The sequence below is a fragment of the Diabrotica undecimpunctata genome, chromosome 9 (assembly GCF_040954645.1).
Source record: "Diabrotica undecimpunctata isolate CICGRU chromosome 9, icDiaUnde3, whole genome shotgun sequence".
Classification (NCBI taxonomy): Eukaryota; Metazoa; Arthropoda; class Insecta; order Coleoptera; family Chrysomelidae; genus Diabrotica; species Diabrotica undecimpunctata.
Window position 1 is genome coordinate 8,530,680 of NC_092811.1, and position 16,816 is coordinate 8,547,495.

Sequence of the window (16,816 nt, forward strand, 5' to 3'; positions counted from 1 at the left end):
GCACTCTCTCTTTTATGTCGGCAACGACAGGATTCGGCAGCTGCAACCGAGTGAGCTGGTTGGATACCTAGGCCGAAGGTGTAATGCTCTAGGACAGACCAGGCTAGCTTTCAATGAACTGCAGACACAGCTCGATCGTAGTCATCGAGCGGGGCTTAAATCAGCACAAAAGTTGCTGGTACTAAAAACGTACTTGCTACCGAAGTTGCAGAGTCCAACCATCAGCATGAAGACGTTGAAGGGCTTTGGCAGGTCCGTGCGTATAGCCGTTCGGAAGTTTCTGTCCCTCAATCGAACATGCGCCGATGCTTACATCCACGCTCCCACAAAAGAGGGTGGCCTGGGCGTCATGGCCATGGCCATACACGTCCCGGCTATCATGAGAAGGAGACTGACTAAACTTATCAGCTCAGCTACTGATACGACATCGTTAACCATCAGTCTACCATATATATCACGTCTCTGGGAGAAAATACTTAAATGGACCAGAACATCTTCGGGCAATTCGGACTTCGCCAGGGCTCTTCACATTCAGAAAGTTCAGCCTGGATAAGAAATCCACCGCCCTACTGGTCGGGGAGAGATTTAATCAAGGCAATTCAACTGCGAGGAAATCTTCTACCAATGAGAGACATCCCTTCAAATCCACCACATCAAAAGAGGTGCCGAAAGGGATGCGAACGTAACGAGAGCCTTAGTCACGTTTTGCAAAAGTACCCCGTAGCACATTCAGCACATTGGCACAGAATCAAGAGACATGATCAGCTCGTTACGTACCTAACGAAAAGCAGTGGAAAAGGAAGGGTGGATTTGCGAGGTTGGGCCACAAATTATAAAAGAACAAGAATTATAAGAGGAATATAAATATGAAACAATATATAGGGTGTCCCATTTAAAAAATTGTATGTTTGCTTTACCACGTAGGTGTTAATCATCCTGTAGAATTCCACATATTTTCCAAGTATCGAGAATATCATTGCCGTCATTTTTTCTAAATAAGTTTTTTGGATATTCTCTACCACAACGGAATTATCGACCGATATCGTACTAAAAACTCACCCTGTATATGCAGATGGCAAAGTAAATTGGATATCTCCCTTTTTGCACTGCGCCACTGCATTCAACAACAGTTCAACTCTACTATCCACATGTATTTCTATTTTATATTTATCAGGTATTAATATTCATCAAGTTCAGACTGTTTATTTGTCCTTAAAGGTGTCTGCTACAGTTTTCTGCCGGTGTAGCTAAAATGATCTTTTGTAAATTTGTTCGTAGGATTAAATTGGATTAACCGTCGTAAATTCGGGCGGCATTTGTCACAATTCAAACTTAGTAGAGCACAAATGTACACCATTAAAATATATTAATATTAGTCGGCTCTAGTATATACAGAACAAAACAATTTTAAGTAGAAGAAATTAGAGAGGAATATCTAAACTTTTACATTTAAACTGTATTACCGTCGCTGATATGGTAAAACATAAATCGGACATTTTGAAAACAACATTTATCACTGAAAAACTTTTGAGAAAAACGAGAAAAGCTGTTTAAACAAAGTATATTGTTTGAGAGACCAATTAATTCGGTGATTATAAAAAAGGGTCATCTCCACTTTTTGACATTTCCACTTTCTGTCGAATTTCTATTTAACGTAGACGGTTTATTTCACATAAAACGGGTCAACTATCAATATTATTACCGTAAATACAGCATACCCCACAAACCAGTTCAGTTTAAAAACGGAGTCATCTCCTGGAGATAACCCATTTTCAAAATGAACGGCGATTTGTACCCACCCACAGTTTATTTATTTATTTGACAAACTTTAAATAGTTACAAACAAACATCAAGTGTATTTATATAATCAATTGACTCTGAAGTTGCAAACAGGAAGTCTTCAGGGCTACCATTATAGGATCTTGAGGGACACTCTTGAATAATGTGGTCGATGGTTTGGTTCTCCCCACGGTCACATTGAGGAGACGGGTTCTTTCCCCATTTATGTAGTATGTATGCACATCTGCCATGTCTGGTTCGGATCCTATTTAGAGTGGACCATGTTTTGGGTGGAAGATCAAAATCTGGTGGCTTGTGGGTAATGCAGGGCATGTTATTTTGCCATTCGTTCCATTCTTGGGACCATGCATTCGTGATGTTGAACTCCTCATGTATCATTCTTGCCGTTTTCATTGGTGGTTTTCTAGAACGGAGACGGGTATTTCGTGCATCCTCGGTATCTTGGTGGATCGGCAGGTTTATATTGTTCATGATCTTTTTGTATTCACGTGTAAGTGCGTCGACTCGTCGTAAATGTGGAGGTGGGATGTGACTTAATACTGGAAGCCATTGGGTGGGAGTTGATTTAATTGTACCAGCTATCATCCTCATAGTGCTGTGCAGCTGATTGTCGACCATTTTTACGTGTGGACTATGTAGCCAGACTGGAGCACAATATTTAGCGGTCAAGAAAACAAGGGCTAAGGCAGTAGAGCGAAGAGTGGAAACCGATGCTCCCCAGGTGGTATCGCAGAGCTTCTGTATAATGTTATTTCTTGTACTCAACTTTTGGGCAGTTTTTGTTAAATGCTCTTTAAATGATAGCGTTTTGTCTAGTGTTAAGCCCAGGTACTTCGGTGTTTTGTTGTGGATAAGTGTGGTATTTTCAAACCGTATGTTGAGTTCCTTTCTAGCAAGTTTATTGTTCAGGTGAAAATAACTAACTTCTGTTTTGGATGCATTTGGTTGAAGTCGCCACTTGCGAAAATATTTGCCCAATGTATATAAATCTGCCATCAGAACTTATTCAGACGTTTCTAGTATTCTGCATCGTGTAGCGAGGGCCCAGTCATCGGCGTATCCGAACTTTCTTGACTGTGTTTCCGGCATATCTGCTAGGTATAAGCTAAATACTAAAACACATACCAAGAGGCTATCGCAAAGAATATATCCCTGGCTGGTCGGAAAATAGCGAGGAATTATATCAGAGCTTTCTTGAAAGTGGCGACCAAGAAATAGTGGATGAACTACTGTACAGCCTAGACGCCGCTAGAAGCCGAAAGTGGACCGAAACAGTGGAAAGTCTAAACTTCCAGAAATCAAGCAGACAGGCATGGTCATTACTAAGAAAATTAGAGGGTGGTGTCCGTACGAAACGCCGAGAGGCAGCCGTAAAGCCAGATGCCGTAGCATCACATATAGTAAAAACATCCAGGGCACCAAAGGATAAAGCACACACCATCTTCGTAAAGAGAGAACTTAAAACTTTAAAACATGTAGCCACAGAAACGGACCATTCCCTCCCCTTCACCAGCGAAGACATATCAAAGGCTCTTAAAGACGTTAAGCCAGCAAAGGCACCTGGATTTGATAATATTCACCCTAAATTCCTAATAAATTGTGGCAAGTATACAAAAGTTTGGCTGGCTCGATTTTTCACAGACATCATGGTAACTGGAAATATTCCACAAGAACTAAAGCGCTCTAAGATAATAGCCATACTAAAGCCAGGCAAACCCGCCGACAACCTAGAAAACTACAGAGCAATTCCGCTTCTCTCTACCATCTACAAACTATTAGAGAGGCTTATATATAATAGAATCAGTATAGAACTGTTCCAGGCGATCCCAGTCGAACAAGCGGATTTTCGACCAGAACGAAACTGTGCAGACCAGGTAATGTCACTCACCACCTACATCGAAGCGGGTTTCCAAAGAAGACTTAAAACTTCAGCGGCATTTATTGATCTCTCGGCAGCTTACGATACAGTATGGAGAGAGGGCCTTATATACAAAATTCTCCGTGCAATCCCCTGTAAACCAATAGCACGCCTAATAGATAGCATGCTCAACAACCGAATGTTTCAAGTAGTGATGAGCACAGATATCAGCACACCAAAGAAACTTAAAAATGGCCTACCACAGGGGTCAGTGCTCTCTCCCACCCACAGTATAATGGTTTATTATATTATGCGGCCTACCCACACTATAACGGTTTAATATATTGATGACAGGGATGCCAGGTCTGGGGATTTTTTCTCAGAACAGGGGAAAAACTTTTTTAAAATGACCAATATCTGGGGAAATCAAATTATGTTATTAAATTTAGTAAAAAATAGTTATTTTTAAAAGTCCAGTAATTATGTGAGTATTAAATCTACTACAAGGACAAGATAATATCGCGGTAACTGATTCCACATATAGGCCATACCCAATACAGTTTGGTGAATTGGCGCTACCGCGAACAATGATATTGCCTGGGGTTCCCTAACACTGTCATCTATTATGAACCACCTGTGTAGGTCCGGGGTTCCCCGACTTACAAGAAACAAATAAAATTATTAAGACTCCTTAGGAGTCATGAGGCATTGTGATTCTCATGAATCACAATGCCTCAAGTGTGCATTCTCATTTGTTTAGAGCTTCTGTCATATGTCATATAATCCGTGTATAATATTAATATACGCCATATGACAGAAGCTCGAAACAAACAAGAAGCGTTGAAAACTCCTATATCTGGATATAATATCGGTTACCCACATGGCAGGCAACACACGGCGTAACACGGGTTGCATGCATGTGGGAGAAGATTTGTTAAAAACTATATAAATCTGGGGAATTTTATTCAAAATTTGGCAACTTTTGAAACACAATTTTGGAAAACAAATGTTTTGAGCCTGGCAACGTTGTCCAAACGGGTCTATACTATAGAAAATGTCACACTGAGAGTGCAGTACGGGTAAGATACGGCAATGCTTTTCTTATAAAGAATAAACGCGCAGGGTTGTCGGTTTTCTCCAGCTGTTGATTGCTCATTGTCTCACAGGACCGGCTTGGATAAAATGCATCTGCCGGCAGTACGAGTAAAATATTTTATATCATGTATACGTATACAGTAGAATAAAAAGGCATTGATGAGTTATTGACAACGAAAACTATGAATTTTGCATATAAAACGTCAACATGAGATATACAATTGAATCATATTCATAAGAGTAACATTTGAACACCTCTTTACAAGAACAACATACAATAACTGTAGGTTTAATGTTTTACATAAAATAGAAAAAACCTACATAATTTCTAGGAAAGAATTTGGAAACTTGGAAATGATATTATTTATAGATATTATATATAATATTCAAATTTCCAATTCTTTCATAGAAATTAGATTTTTTCTATTGTATGTAAAATATTAAAAATACAGTTATGTTGTTTCTATAAATAGGTCTTCATTTCTTTTGTAAAACTTCTGCTACAAATTACCATCATTAACATAATCACCTAAATATGGCCATAAACTTGTTTGTCATAATTAGTATTTGATAAACTCCAAGCTTTCCCTATTTCACCCCCTACCCATCCTAAGGATGGGTAGGGGGTGAAAGTGCTTTTGGAAAACGAAACTACACTTCAAAATTTAGTCCGAGTTTCAACAGAGAGAGTCCCATAAGTTTAAATCCGGTGAATTATTTAACGGTTGCGCTAAACTCGTAGTGTTAAATGTGTTGTGTTTTTTACAAAATACGGAACAACTTAATGTAAGTGCTGCTGTAAGACGTACTTCGTTGATGACTGGTGTTAGCGAAAGAAGCATTTACAATTTCAAAAAAGAAAAAGAACAGAGTGGAACGCTGAAATCGCCAAAAAAACGTAAAAAACGAGTGTGTCAATCAAATTCTAGAATATTCACATATGACGAGGGTGTAAGAAGTATTCTACGGAGAATTGTTCATTGTGAATTTTTCATAAAAAATTTGCTGCCATTCTTAAAGCATATACATAACTTCATACAAGGTAATGAGAATATACAGCCGTTGTCTCTTTCTACTTTATACAGACTTCTGAAAGATATTGGATTTGTTTATAAGCAACGTGGCCGAAGAAGCATCATGGTGGAGCGAGAGGATATTATTCATTGGCGCCATAATTATTTGAGAACTATACGACGTTTGCGAAAAGACCATTGCAATATCATATATTTGGACGAATCGTGGGTTAATGTTGGCCAATCTATAAATTACGAATGGTGCGATACTACGATACAAAACAGTCGTGATGCTTTTCTCAAAGGTTTAAGTACTGGCTTAAAAGCACCTACTAAACGAGGTCCACGATATGTTTTATTGCATGCAGGTTTTTCAGGAGGTTTCCTTCCTGGCACACAGCGTGTTTTTCTGGCAAAGAAAAATGATGGCGACTATCACGATGAAATGGATGCCGTATATTTTAAGTCGTGGTTTAAGGAGACATTAATATCAAATTTACCAAATAATGGTCGCAGGAATGTCATTGTAATGGACAATGCATCGTACCACTCCCGTAAAGAGAGATTCCCTAACAATTCCTGGAATAAAGCTGCAATCAAGGAATGGCTAGTGGAAAAAGACATTTTTTTCGGGGAGTGTTATTTGAAATCCGGGCGATTAGAAGCAGCGCGTACTTTTAAAGATCAATACGATAAGTATCATCTTGATAAGTATGCTTCACAACATAATGTTTATATTTTGAGGCTTCCTCCATATCACTGCGAATTGAATCCTATAGAAATGGTGTGGAACCAAGTTAAGCGATATGTAGGTACCCATAATACCACTTTTAAAAACGACAAGGTAGGCCAGTTGATCGACGACGGTTTCGCACGCGTCACAGAGCAAAATTGGCGCAATTATGTCACTCATGTTGTTGAGCAAACGGAAACTGAGATGTGGACTGCGGACAACCTGCAAGATGACGTAGACCAATTGATAATACACGCGAACACAGGGGAGAGTAGCGAAAGCGAATCCGACATCTCGGATGTAGAGGACGACTTTAGTATAATTAATTGAATATCTATGAGTAACCTCGATTATTTTACACTGTATAACCAATAAAATGCATTTACCAGTCCAATCAGAGTATGGGCTTTTCGGATATTGGGCTGGGTGCACGGAAATCGAGTTCCCGGAGGTTTCACCCTGTATATTTATAGCTATCAAGAAATGTAATTTAAAATATATTTGTTAGTTTAATAAAGTATAAATATAATATAATGTTAAATAACTTACAGTATAAACCTTATACCTGCTCATCTGGTCAAGTGTGGGCAAGGAAAACCATTATCCCATATGGAATAACACAAGGTTTCGCTGAAAACTACCAGGTTGCTATGCCAAGGAACTAGGTAAACTTATGTTGTGTGTAAAAAATGCGAGACTGAATTATGTTTTAACAAGGACAAAAACTGCACTTCAGATTTCCACAAAAAAAAAATTTCATAGTAGGTGTTAAAATTTCGCAGTGATTCAAGTGCGCAACTTGTTTTTTTAATAACATCGCCGGGATTAAAAAATGTGCAAACCTTTTTCGATATTCCCGTATCTGATAATTTTTCACATATTTACAAAAGAAAAAGTTTTTCTTGGATATTGGGCTGAGTGCACGGAAATCGAGTTACCGGAGGTTCCACCCGGTATATTTATAGCTATCAAGAAATGTAATTTAAAATACATTTGTTAGTTTAATAAAGTATACAATTTTGTTATAAAATTCTCGCTAAAAACTTAAGGTCTTTTTATTCAAATCCATGCCTCTTATTTGGCTACTTGAAGGCAATTATTTTATTAATATATTATTTTATAATAAATAACAGAGCCCGGCGTAGATATCTGGGTACGGTTCTGTGACTACCACTTGAACCTGTTTGTATCGCCAAGCACAAGGCGTGAAATCCGGCAATTGTGCATTCCTATATAAGCCGTACTGCACTCTCGGTGTGACATTTTCTATAGTACTAAATAGTAGGACAATAGTAGTACTAATACAGGACAAATAATGTCGTCTAGTGATAATAGTACAAATAAATCACCTCCTTTAAAACGGAAAAAATGTGTGAGAAATCTAAATAGTTATAAACAAATATCTATTAAAAATGCAAAAGTTCACGAAAAAGAACATCTAAATCATGTGAGCAAACGCATAGCTTCACGAAAAACTGAAGAACCGTGCCGGTAAGTTTAAAAATGGTAACAATAAAAGAGTAGTGTTTTAACTTGTTTTTTATCTTTCAGTTGCTCTCGTAAATGTTTTTTACCAGTAATGGATGAAATTATAGAAAAAATTAATAGCTTTAATTCCAAAAATGAACAAGACATTTTTTTTTCAATGTCTCTTAGACATCGGTAAGCCACACAACTACAATAAACGAATGTCTGAAGTTGACCTTAGTACAAAAAGTAAATCCAAAAAGCACAGATTTAAATCAAACACATTTTCTTACCACATTGACTTCAACAACCGACATAAGGTTTGCCGTTTAGCTTTCCAGTCTTTTTATGGAATTTCCATAAAAAGAGTTGAGCGTCTCTGCTCTTTGAAAATTCAAAGTTGAACACCTGCAGATGTGAGAGGAAAATCTTCTGGTTCTCGGAATAAAATGATTCCAAGTGATGTTTGCCAGAAAATACATACTTTCATTGATAATATCCCGGTAAATCAAGTTCAGTATTCAAATGATATCAAGAAATATTTATCTGCTCAAAATGTTGAAATTATGCACACGACATTCTTAGCCTAGCATACGGAGTGTCAAAATTTTACATATAAATTTTTTCTAATGTGTCTAATGAAGAGTTGGGAGTAAAACTAAGAGACCTTCATTTAAATGATAACGCCAACCGAGTTGTTGCTGCCCAGCTTATGGTTCACAAGAGACAGCAAAAAAGTATTTTACAAAAATTGACTAAGTGACAAAATTATGTAAAGAAAATGTAAAGATCGCAGCTCTATGTTTTGATTACATGCAAAACCTACCAATTCTGCTTGTTCATTGGCGGATTAATACCTCTATGGAAGGTTGTCACTCCAACTTTTGCGTGGTCTTCCGATACTTGTTCTACCGATTGGTGACTTATCTCTTGCTATTTTGATGACACGGGTCTCCTCCATTCTGATTATGTGGTTATTTCATTCATTCATTCATTCATAGCGTATTTCCTGTAATTCTTCTCAGCACTCTCATCTCTGCTGTTTCCAGTAGCTTTTGCGTTGTGTCTGTGTCGGCTCTTGTTTCTGAGGCATATGCCATAATTGGTCTTGTACTGGCTTTATAAATTCTTGACTTCATCTCAGTGTTAACGTGTCTCTTTCGCCAGATAGTGTTATTAAGGCATCCTGCAAGTCTATTTGCTTTTGTACTTTATCTCTTACTTCTTTGTACAGGTCTCCATAGCTAGACAGTGTAATTCTTAGGTATTTTATTTCCATTACTTGTTCAATACTGATGCCATCAATTTCTATTTTACATCTGGTCTTTGCTGACTACTATTGTGTTGGTTTTCTGAGATGAGATTGTCCTATTAAATTCTATTACTCTTATGTTAAATCTGTAGACTAGTCTTTGCAGATTATCTTCACCTTGGGCTATCAATATTGGGTCGTCTGGGTAACAGAGTATTTTGATTTCTTTGTTTCCCATTCTGTATCCTCTTCCTTTGTTAACGTTTTTGATGATTTCATCCATGATCAAAATGAAAAGCATGGGGCTCAATGAATCCCCTTGTCTTATTCCTTCTGCCTATTTCTATAGGTTCTGTAAGTTGTCCATCTATTCTGATTTCCATTTTGTTGTTTTGGTAGGTATTTTCGATAGTTTTTATAATATTTAGAGGAGTTTCTCTATTATACAGAAGATGGATTACATCTTTGGGTCTTACTCTATCAAACGCTTTCTTTAGGTCAATCAGGCACAGAAATGCTGGTCTATTATACTCTAATGATTTGTCAGTAATTTGCTTTATAACGAATATTGCATATGTACACCACGAAAACCCTGTTGTTCATCTGCTAAACTTATTGTCTGATTTATTAGCACTTGTAAAATTTTGGTTTTAAGTTTTAGCGTAGTATTTAACAAGAATATACCTCTGTAGTTTTCTGGCTGGCTCCTTTTTTGAATAGTAGAATTAGTTCGCTCGTTCTCCATTCTTCCAGTATTTTATTGTGTTTTATAATTTTATTAATTATTAATATGTTATTGTTAAAGCAATACTGTAAAAACCTATATTTTTTTCTACAGGCTCTTTTGTAATTTCCTTAGAGACCTTACATTCCAAGTACCGATGCGAAGTATATTTCTCGTTTTCCATAAATTCGTTGTCCCCTTTATCGCGTTAGTCGTCGTAATGAAATCATTTTTGCTCCAAGGTATAATCCTGTTTCTATGAGCTGTACGGTTTTAAAGTCTATTAGTAGGGTGCTAATCTGGCTGTAGAACCCCTCCTCCTTTATCCGGGCTTGGGACCGGCAACAGTTTTGTCGAGCTACTCGATTCACCCAACAAAACTGCAAGCGGAGTTACCCTGGCTCGTAAATGAGCATAAATAAAAAAAATGTTTGCACATTTGTTTTATTTATTACAAAATGGTTTTAAAATGCTCTATGATCTTTTACAATACGGTCTGTTATTCAACGACGCGATCTAATAACTGTATCACTCTGTGTATAAAACATGTTTAACTAGCGCACTCGGTATATACATACATTACCCTGGGATAAATTGGTCTAATTGCTACAGTTGATTGTCGACCTTTAATTGACCATGAAATTTTTAATATCAGATTCAACCTTTTGCTTCGGATATTGATGATTCCGACAATGTATTCAATATGATGGTTTATGCAATAATAAATGACATTAATGTAGTTTTAAAATGCTAATATGGGTTCTGCTGGGAGTTTTCGAATTCGTGAGTGGTGGAAAAACTGCTGCAATTGTAAATGTAAGTACAATTTTAATTTTGGAAGAAAACGTTAAACTGCCAGAAAAAGTTAAATAAAGTCTACATTGATGGATTTGACCGTTACTTGATAGAAATTCATTTTATGTAACAATATAACACTACAATTCAAAATTTTCACACAATTTATTATAAAATCTTAAAACTACAGCTGTTTCGGCAGAGTGCCTTTCTCAAGTGATCTATTTTTGGTATGCATTTACACTTTATAGTTTTTAATAAAATAGGTTGAGGAGGGGAGGACTGTTTGTCTCAAGTTGGTCATTCAGAATTATGTCTGTGTTTTTTAATTTGTTAATTTCCATAGATTCTATCTATAACCTATCTTTGTTAGTAGGATTTATATTTGCGTGCCTATTTTCATATACTTCGTTTTGTTGGTGTTTATTATTAAACCCATTTTTGTAGCTAATTCTTTTAATGCTACATACGCCTCTCGTACAGCGTTTTCCGTTCTCCCAACAATATTGATATCATCAGCATAGGTCAGGATTTGCACTGATTTATTATAAATTGAACCAGTGGTTGTGATTTGTGACATACGTATTACTTTTTCCAGAGCCAGATTGAACAGTATACAGGAGAGAGGGTCTCACTGGCGCAGCCCGTTATTTGTTTTAAAAGGTTCAGACAGTTCCTCCTAAATTAGTACTCTAAATTCAACTTATTGAAATGTTAGTTTTGTTAAATTTGTCAACTGATTTGTCGTATGCTGCTTTGTAATCTATAAATATGTGATGAGTATCAAAGCCATATTCCAGTGTTTTTTCCAAAATTTGTTTTAGGGTTGCAATCTGATGAATTGTCGATTTACCACATGTGAAACCAGCCTGGTATTTTCTTACTATGCATTCTGGATATGGTGCCATACGGTGACATAGTACTGTGGAAAATATTTTATACGCTGCATTTAAAAGCGTAATTCCTTTGTGGTTAGAGCATTCAAAGATATCTCGTTTTTTGTATATGGTGAAAAGTATTCCAATATTCCAATCATTGGGAAGGGATTTATGTGTCCATATTTCTTTTACAAGCTGATGTAATGCCATTATGGTATTATGGCCACCTTCTTTATACAGTTCAGCTGCGAAATTATCTATTTCGTGAGATTTGTTTTAGCTAGTTTTTTAACTGCTTTATCTAATGCTAATCTTTAACTTCAAGAATGGTTCCTCTTCCCTCTCGTCTGTTTTCTTTGCCACACATCTTTCGTCTCCTAGGTTTTCTTCTTCCTCCTCTATTTAAGTGCCTGGTTAAAAAACTTTCTTATAGAATCATCATCATCATTCAATCTTCGCTTATCTACTGCTGGCCATAGATCTCCCTCATAATTTTCCATCTATTTCGATCTTGTGCCTCCTGCATCCAATTCCTATAACAACGTTTTAGATCGTCAGTCCAACGTGTTGGTGGACGACCTCTGCTTCGGTAGGCATCATCTCTTGGTCTCCATTCCAGTATCCGCTGTGTCCATCTATTATCTGTCATTCGAGCCACGTGACCTGCCTAGTTCCATTTCAGTGTTGCTACTCAATCAATCAATCAATCAATCAATCAATCAATAATGTCTTTTTATTTCCCATTAAAAAAAATACAATTTTCTCTTTTAGTGACATTTGTTCTCCTTGGCACATGCCATCAGGAGGGTTGGCAAACTAATATTATTCCCTAATTAATATACAAAAAATTACAAAGGCTCATTACATCTAACAAGTTCATTAAAATTAATAAAAAATAAATTAAGTAAATATTCATATAAATGTAAGTATTAAACTAAATGTGTATATCCTACTAAGTAGCTTACTTAGTAGTAGCGTACTTCGCCCTAGACTAAACAGTGTTGCTACTCTCTCTACTGCATCAGCCACTCCTGTTCTTTGTCGTAGTTGGCGATTTGGGATCTTGTCTCGTAGTGAAACGCCCAACATAGCACGCTCCACTGCCCTTTGACACACACGGATCTTTTGAACTGTTCTCCTTGTCATGGTCAACGTTTCCGCACCGTAACACTGGCAAAACACACTGATTAAACGTTTTTCTTTTAAGGCATATTGGTATATCAGACGATTTGAAAATATGGTTCAGCTTGCCGAAGGCTGCCCAAGTCAGTCTTATACGATGGAGAAGCTCAACGGTTTGGTTATTTTTTCCTATGCTAATCTCATGACCTAGATAGTTATAGGCCATTACCTGATCTATGGATCTTGTTCCTACGCATATATCTTCGCTGACTACAAGATTTGTCATCATCTGGGTTTTAGATATATATATTTTCAATCCCCCTTCTAGCGAGGAAAGGTAGAGCTGATTTAAAAGTTCTTTGGCCTCATCCATCCTATCAGCTATTAGTACAATATCATCTGCAAACCTTAGATGGCTAAGCTTTTCTCCGTTTATGTTTATGCCCTTGTCGGTCAGTTTTGCCCTTTTACATATATATTCCAAAAGCGTAGTGAACAGTTTCGGCGATATGGTGTCCCCCTGGCGTACTCCACGTTGTATCGGGAATTTCTGGGTTTGACGATCACCCACTCTAACACTGGCTGTTGCGTTTTGGTATATGTGTTTAATTATATTTATATACCGATAGTCAATTCGGCATTCTGTCAAGGCTTCCAACATTTTTTGTTGATTTACGGTGTCGAATGCCTTCTCATAGTTGACAAATATTAAAGCTAGTGGTTTATTATATTCAGTGCATTTTTCTATAAGATTTTTTATTACCAGTAGGTGATCGTTTGTTCAATAGTCTTTTCTAAAACCCGCCTGTTCTATGGGCTGATAAAATTCCAATTTATTTTCTAGTCATTTCGCAATTATTTTTGTAAATAGTTTATAAATATGTGAAAGTAGACTTATGGGCCTGTAATTCCTGAGGTCGGTAGCATCCCCTTTTTTATGAAGTATGAAATTTCTACGTTATACCACTGGGTTGGTGTTATTGCTTCCTGTAAACATCTAGTGAATAGTTTGGCAAGGACCTTCCATAATCTTTTTCCAGCCACTTTCAAGGCATCTGCCACTATTTCATCGCCTCCGGGGGACTTATTGTTTTTCATTTCTTGCACTGACCTTCGAACTTCATTGGGTGTTACGTCCGGTAAAATTTCAGATCCCTGATTGATTATCTTTGGTAATGATCCACTCAGATTACATTGCTGTTCTTTGTATAGTTGTCTATAAAAACTCTCTATCGTGTTCATAATTTGAACTCTATCCTCAAAGATTTGCCCCTGTTCATTTCTTAATTTGTGGACGTTTTTTCTTCCAATGGATATGCTCTGTCTGAGTACTTTCAAGCTTTTATTTTCTTCTATTACTCTAGTTATTTCCATCATATTGTATCGTCTCAGATCTTTTCCAACTTTCTTTTTAATTGTCTTATTCAAAATTCTTAGTTCATTTTGGTTATGATCCTGATTTTCCCTAAGTTTTCTTCTTTCCTCTAGAAGATGTTTTGTGTTGTGACTTAATTTTTTGTTAGTGTTTTCAGGACGAGGACGGTAATACTTTTCAGCTTCTTTTAATATTTGAGTAATATTATTGTTCATTTCATTGATGCTGATATTCTCTAAGTCGTGTGTATCCAAATTAGTCTTAATATTTTCTTCGTAAAGTGTTATATCTTCTGGGAACAGCCACCTTCCACTTTTCTTTTTGAGGATTATTTTTGTTCTTTCAACTTCAGTGTTAATAGTGGTTTTTGCTCTAATTAGTCTATGGTCGCTCCCTGTTGAAAATTTATTCAATACTGTTACATCCTGGACAATATCTTTCCGATTTGATATTATGAAATCAATTTCATTTTTTGTTCTTTGGTTCGGACTCTTCCATGTCCACTTACGTTGGGGTTTCTTTCCGAAGAATGAGTTCATCACAAAGAGATTTTCCTGATGTAAGAAGTCAAGAAGCCTGTTACTTCTCTCATTTCTCTTACCAAATCCAAAGTTTCCCATAGCAGATTCTGCATCATCTTGTTTGAATCCCAATTTGGTCTTAAAATCTCCAATTATCAATGTGTAATGTGTTTTTGAAGTTTGTATAGCTGCTCTGATATCTAAAATTGATCAACTTCCTTATTCGGGTGGCTCGTAGTTGGTGCGTAAGCCTGTATAATTTTAAGTTTGTATCTTGGGTTTAATTTAAAAATTAGATAAATGACTCTGATACATATACTTTTTATTGTGATTATGTTTGGTACCCATTTTTTATGGATTAAAAATCCCGCTCCTCCAACAGATTAATCTTCGTTTCCTCTGAAATGGAACATATTTCCAGACTTAAGTATTATTTGATCTTCTTTTCGACGCCTAACTTCACTTATGCCGATTATATCCCATTTTATGTATTGTAGTTCATTCTCCAGTTCTATCATTGATGCTTCTGTTGATAAAGTTTGTACATTGTAGGCACATATATGCATTTGTCGTTTGTTTTGGTGGCCTGATCTCTTCCGGTGATTCTTAGCACCCTCTGTTCCAACACTGTTCTGACCACCACATTGGTCAGGGAAATTGGAACCGCCGGGGACTGAGGGCCGTACACTTGATGTATTCATCATGAGGGGAAATTTGGCCTTCAAACGCCGCGCTGGCCCAGCGTGTTGGCAAGTTTTAGAGTTTCTTATAGAATGCTTTGGAGTATTTCTCTGTTGAGGTTTTTTCCTTCTCCCTCCAATATCTCCTTCATTTTAATCGGCGTAGGGTCAGCTACTCATATAATTGGCAGTCTCCCTCTTTTCCGATTATAAGTCCATGATATCCACTCGTTCCATCCTATAATACACTTTATACCGTTAAATCCTCGTCTCCGTTTATAAAAACTACTTTATTAAAATTGAGTTTTTTATATCAACATTATTTGAAAGGACATGGGTATATTGTAAACCACTTTGTATAAATTATTATATATTAAATAGAATAAAAACTCAAGGATATTCCAATTTATACGCGACTGTTAGTCTCTGAATAGAAAAATAATATAAAGATAAAATATTAGGACAACATAACCATGCGTTTATACATTTCTTCATCGTGTTTATGCTTACTCTAGTACTCTAGTACAACAAAGTGTTAATTTCTCTTCAGTAAAAAATGTTTTCTTAAATTATAAGCATCTTACACCTTAAATTAGCCAACCTTTTATTTCCAACGCAAATATGACAAAAATTCACGTGACTCATTATTTTTTTAGGGCTTTCATAAAGCCAGGGAACCCGCACTTGGAGATTTTCCATTCCAAGCTAGTTTGATACTTCAAATCAACAGCACTAGGTACCTGACATTTTGTGGAGGCAGTTTGATCCATCCAAAATGGATACTTACGGCAGCTCACTGTTTAGAACAAGACGGAAAGCCTTTTCCTACGTAAGTTAAGACTAATCTTTAAATTCAGATATATAAGACACAACTTAATTTTATTTAAATCATGAATGTGTTGCTTGTGTGAGTCCATTTCAAAAGGTAAAAAAAATAATAAATTAGACTTACTCACAATCAATTTAATTTAACTATCCAGACGACCGGTTTCGCTGGATAGTTATCTTAGACTTAGAAAGCGAAACCGGTCGTCTGGATAGTTAAATTAAATTGATTGTGAGTAAGTTTAATTTATTATTTCTTTTACCTTTTTAATTTTATTTATTTTGAGAACAAGTGGAAATTTTTCTTCTTCTTCTTCTTTTTCCTCTTTATAAGCAATTCTGCTTGTTCATTGGCGGATTAATACCTCTATGGAAGGTTTTCACTCCCGTCCGATACTTCTTCTGCCGATTGGTGACTTATCTCTTGCTATTTTGACGACACGGGTCTCTTCCATTCTGCTTGTGTGGTTATTCCATTCTTTTTTCCTATTTTGCGTCCATTTATTTATACACTGTACGTTACATTTTCTTCTAATGTCTTCACTTCTCTTTCGATCTCTTAGAGTATTTTCTGTAATTCTTCTCAGTACTCTCATCTCTACCGTTTCCAGTAGCCTTTGCGTTGTAGCTGTACCGGATCTTGTTTCTGAGGCATATGTCATTATTGGTTTTACACTG

At 36.6% G+C, this 16,816-nt stretch overlaps 1 protein-coding gene across 1 annotated transcript in view; it reads left to right on the forward strand.

Annotated features, from left to right (window-relative positions):
* Positions 1-10,595: 10,595 nt before the first annotated feature.
* The window catches only part of LOC140449470 (elastase-1-like), a 39,515-nt gene continuing 33,294 nt past the window's right edge, over positions 10,596-16,816 (forward strand). The window contains exons 1-2 of the mRNA XM_072542649.1: positions 10,596-10,758; positions 15,970-16,142. Of these exons, the coding sequence (XP_072398750.1) occupies positions 10,690-10,758; positions 15,970-16,142 (242 nt within the window). The 5' untranslated portion in view covers positions 10,596-10,689. The remainder of the gene's footprint in view (positions 10,759-15,969; positions 16,143-16,816) is intronic.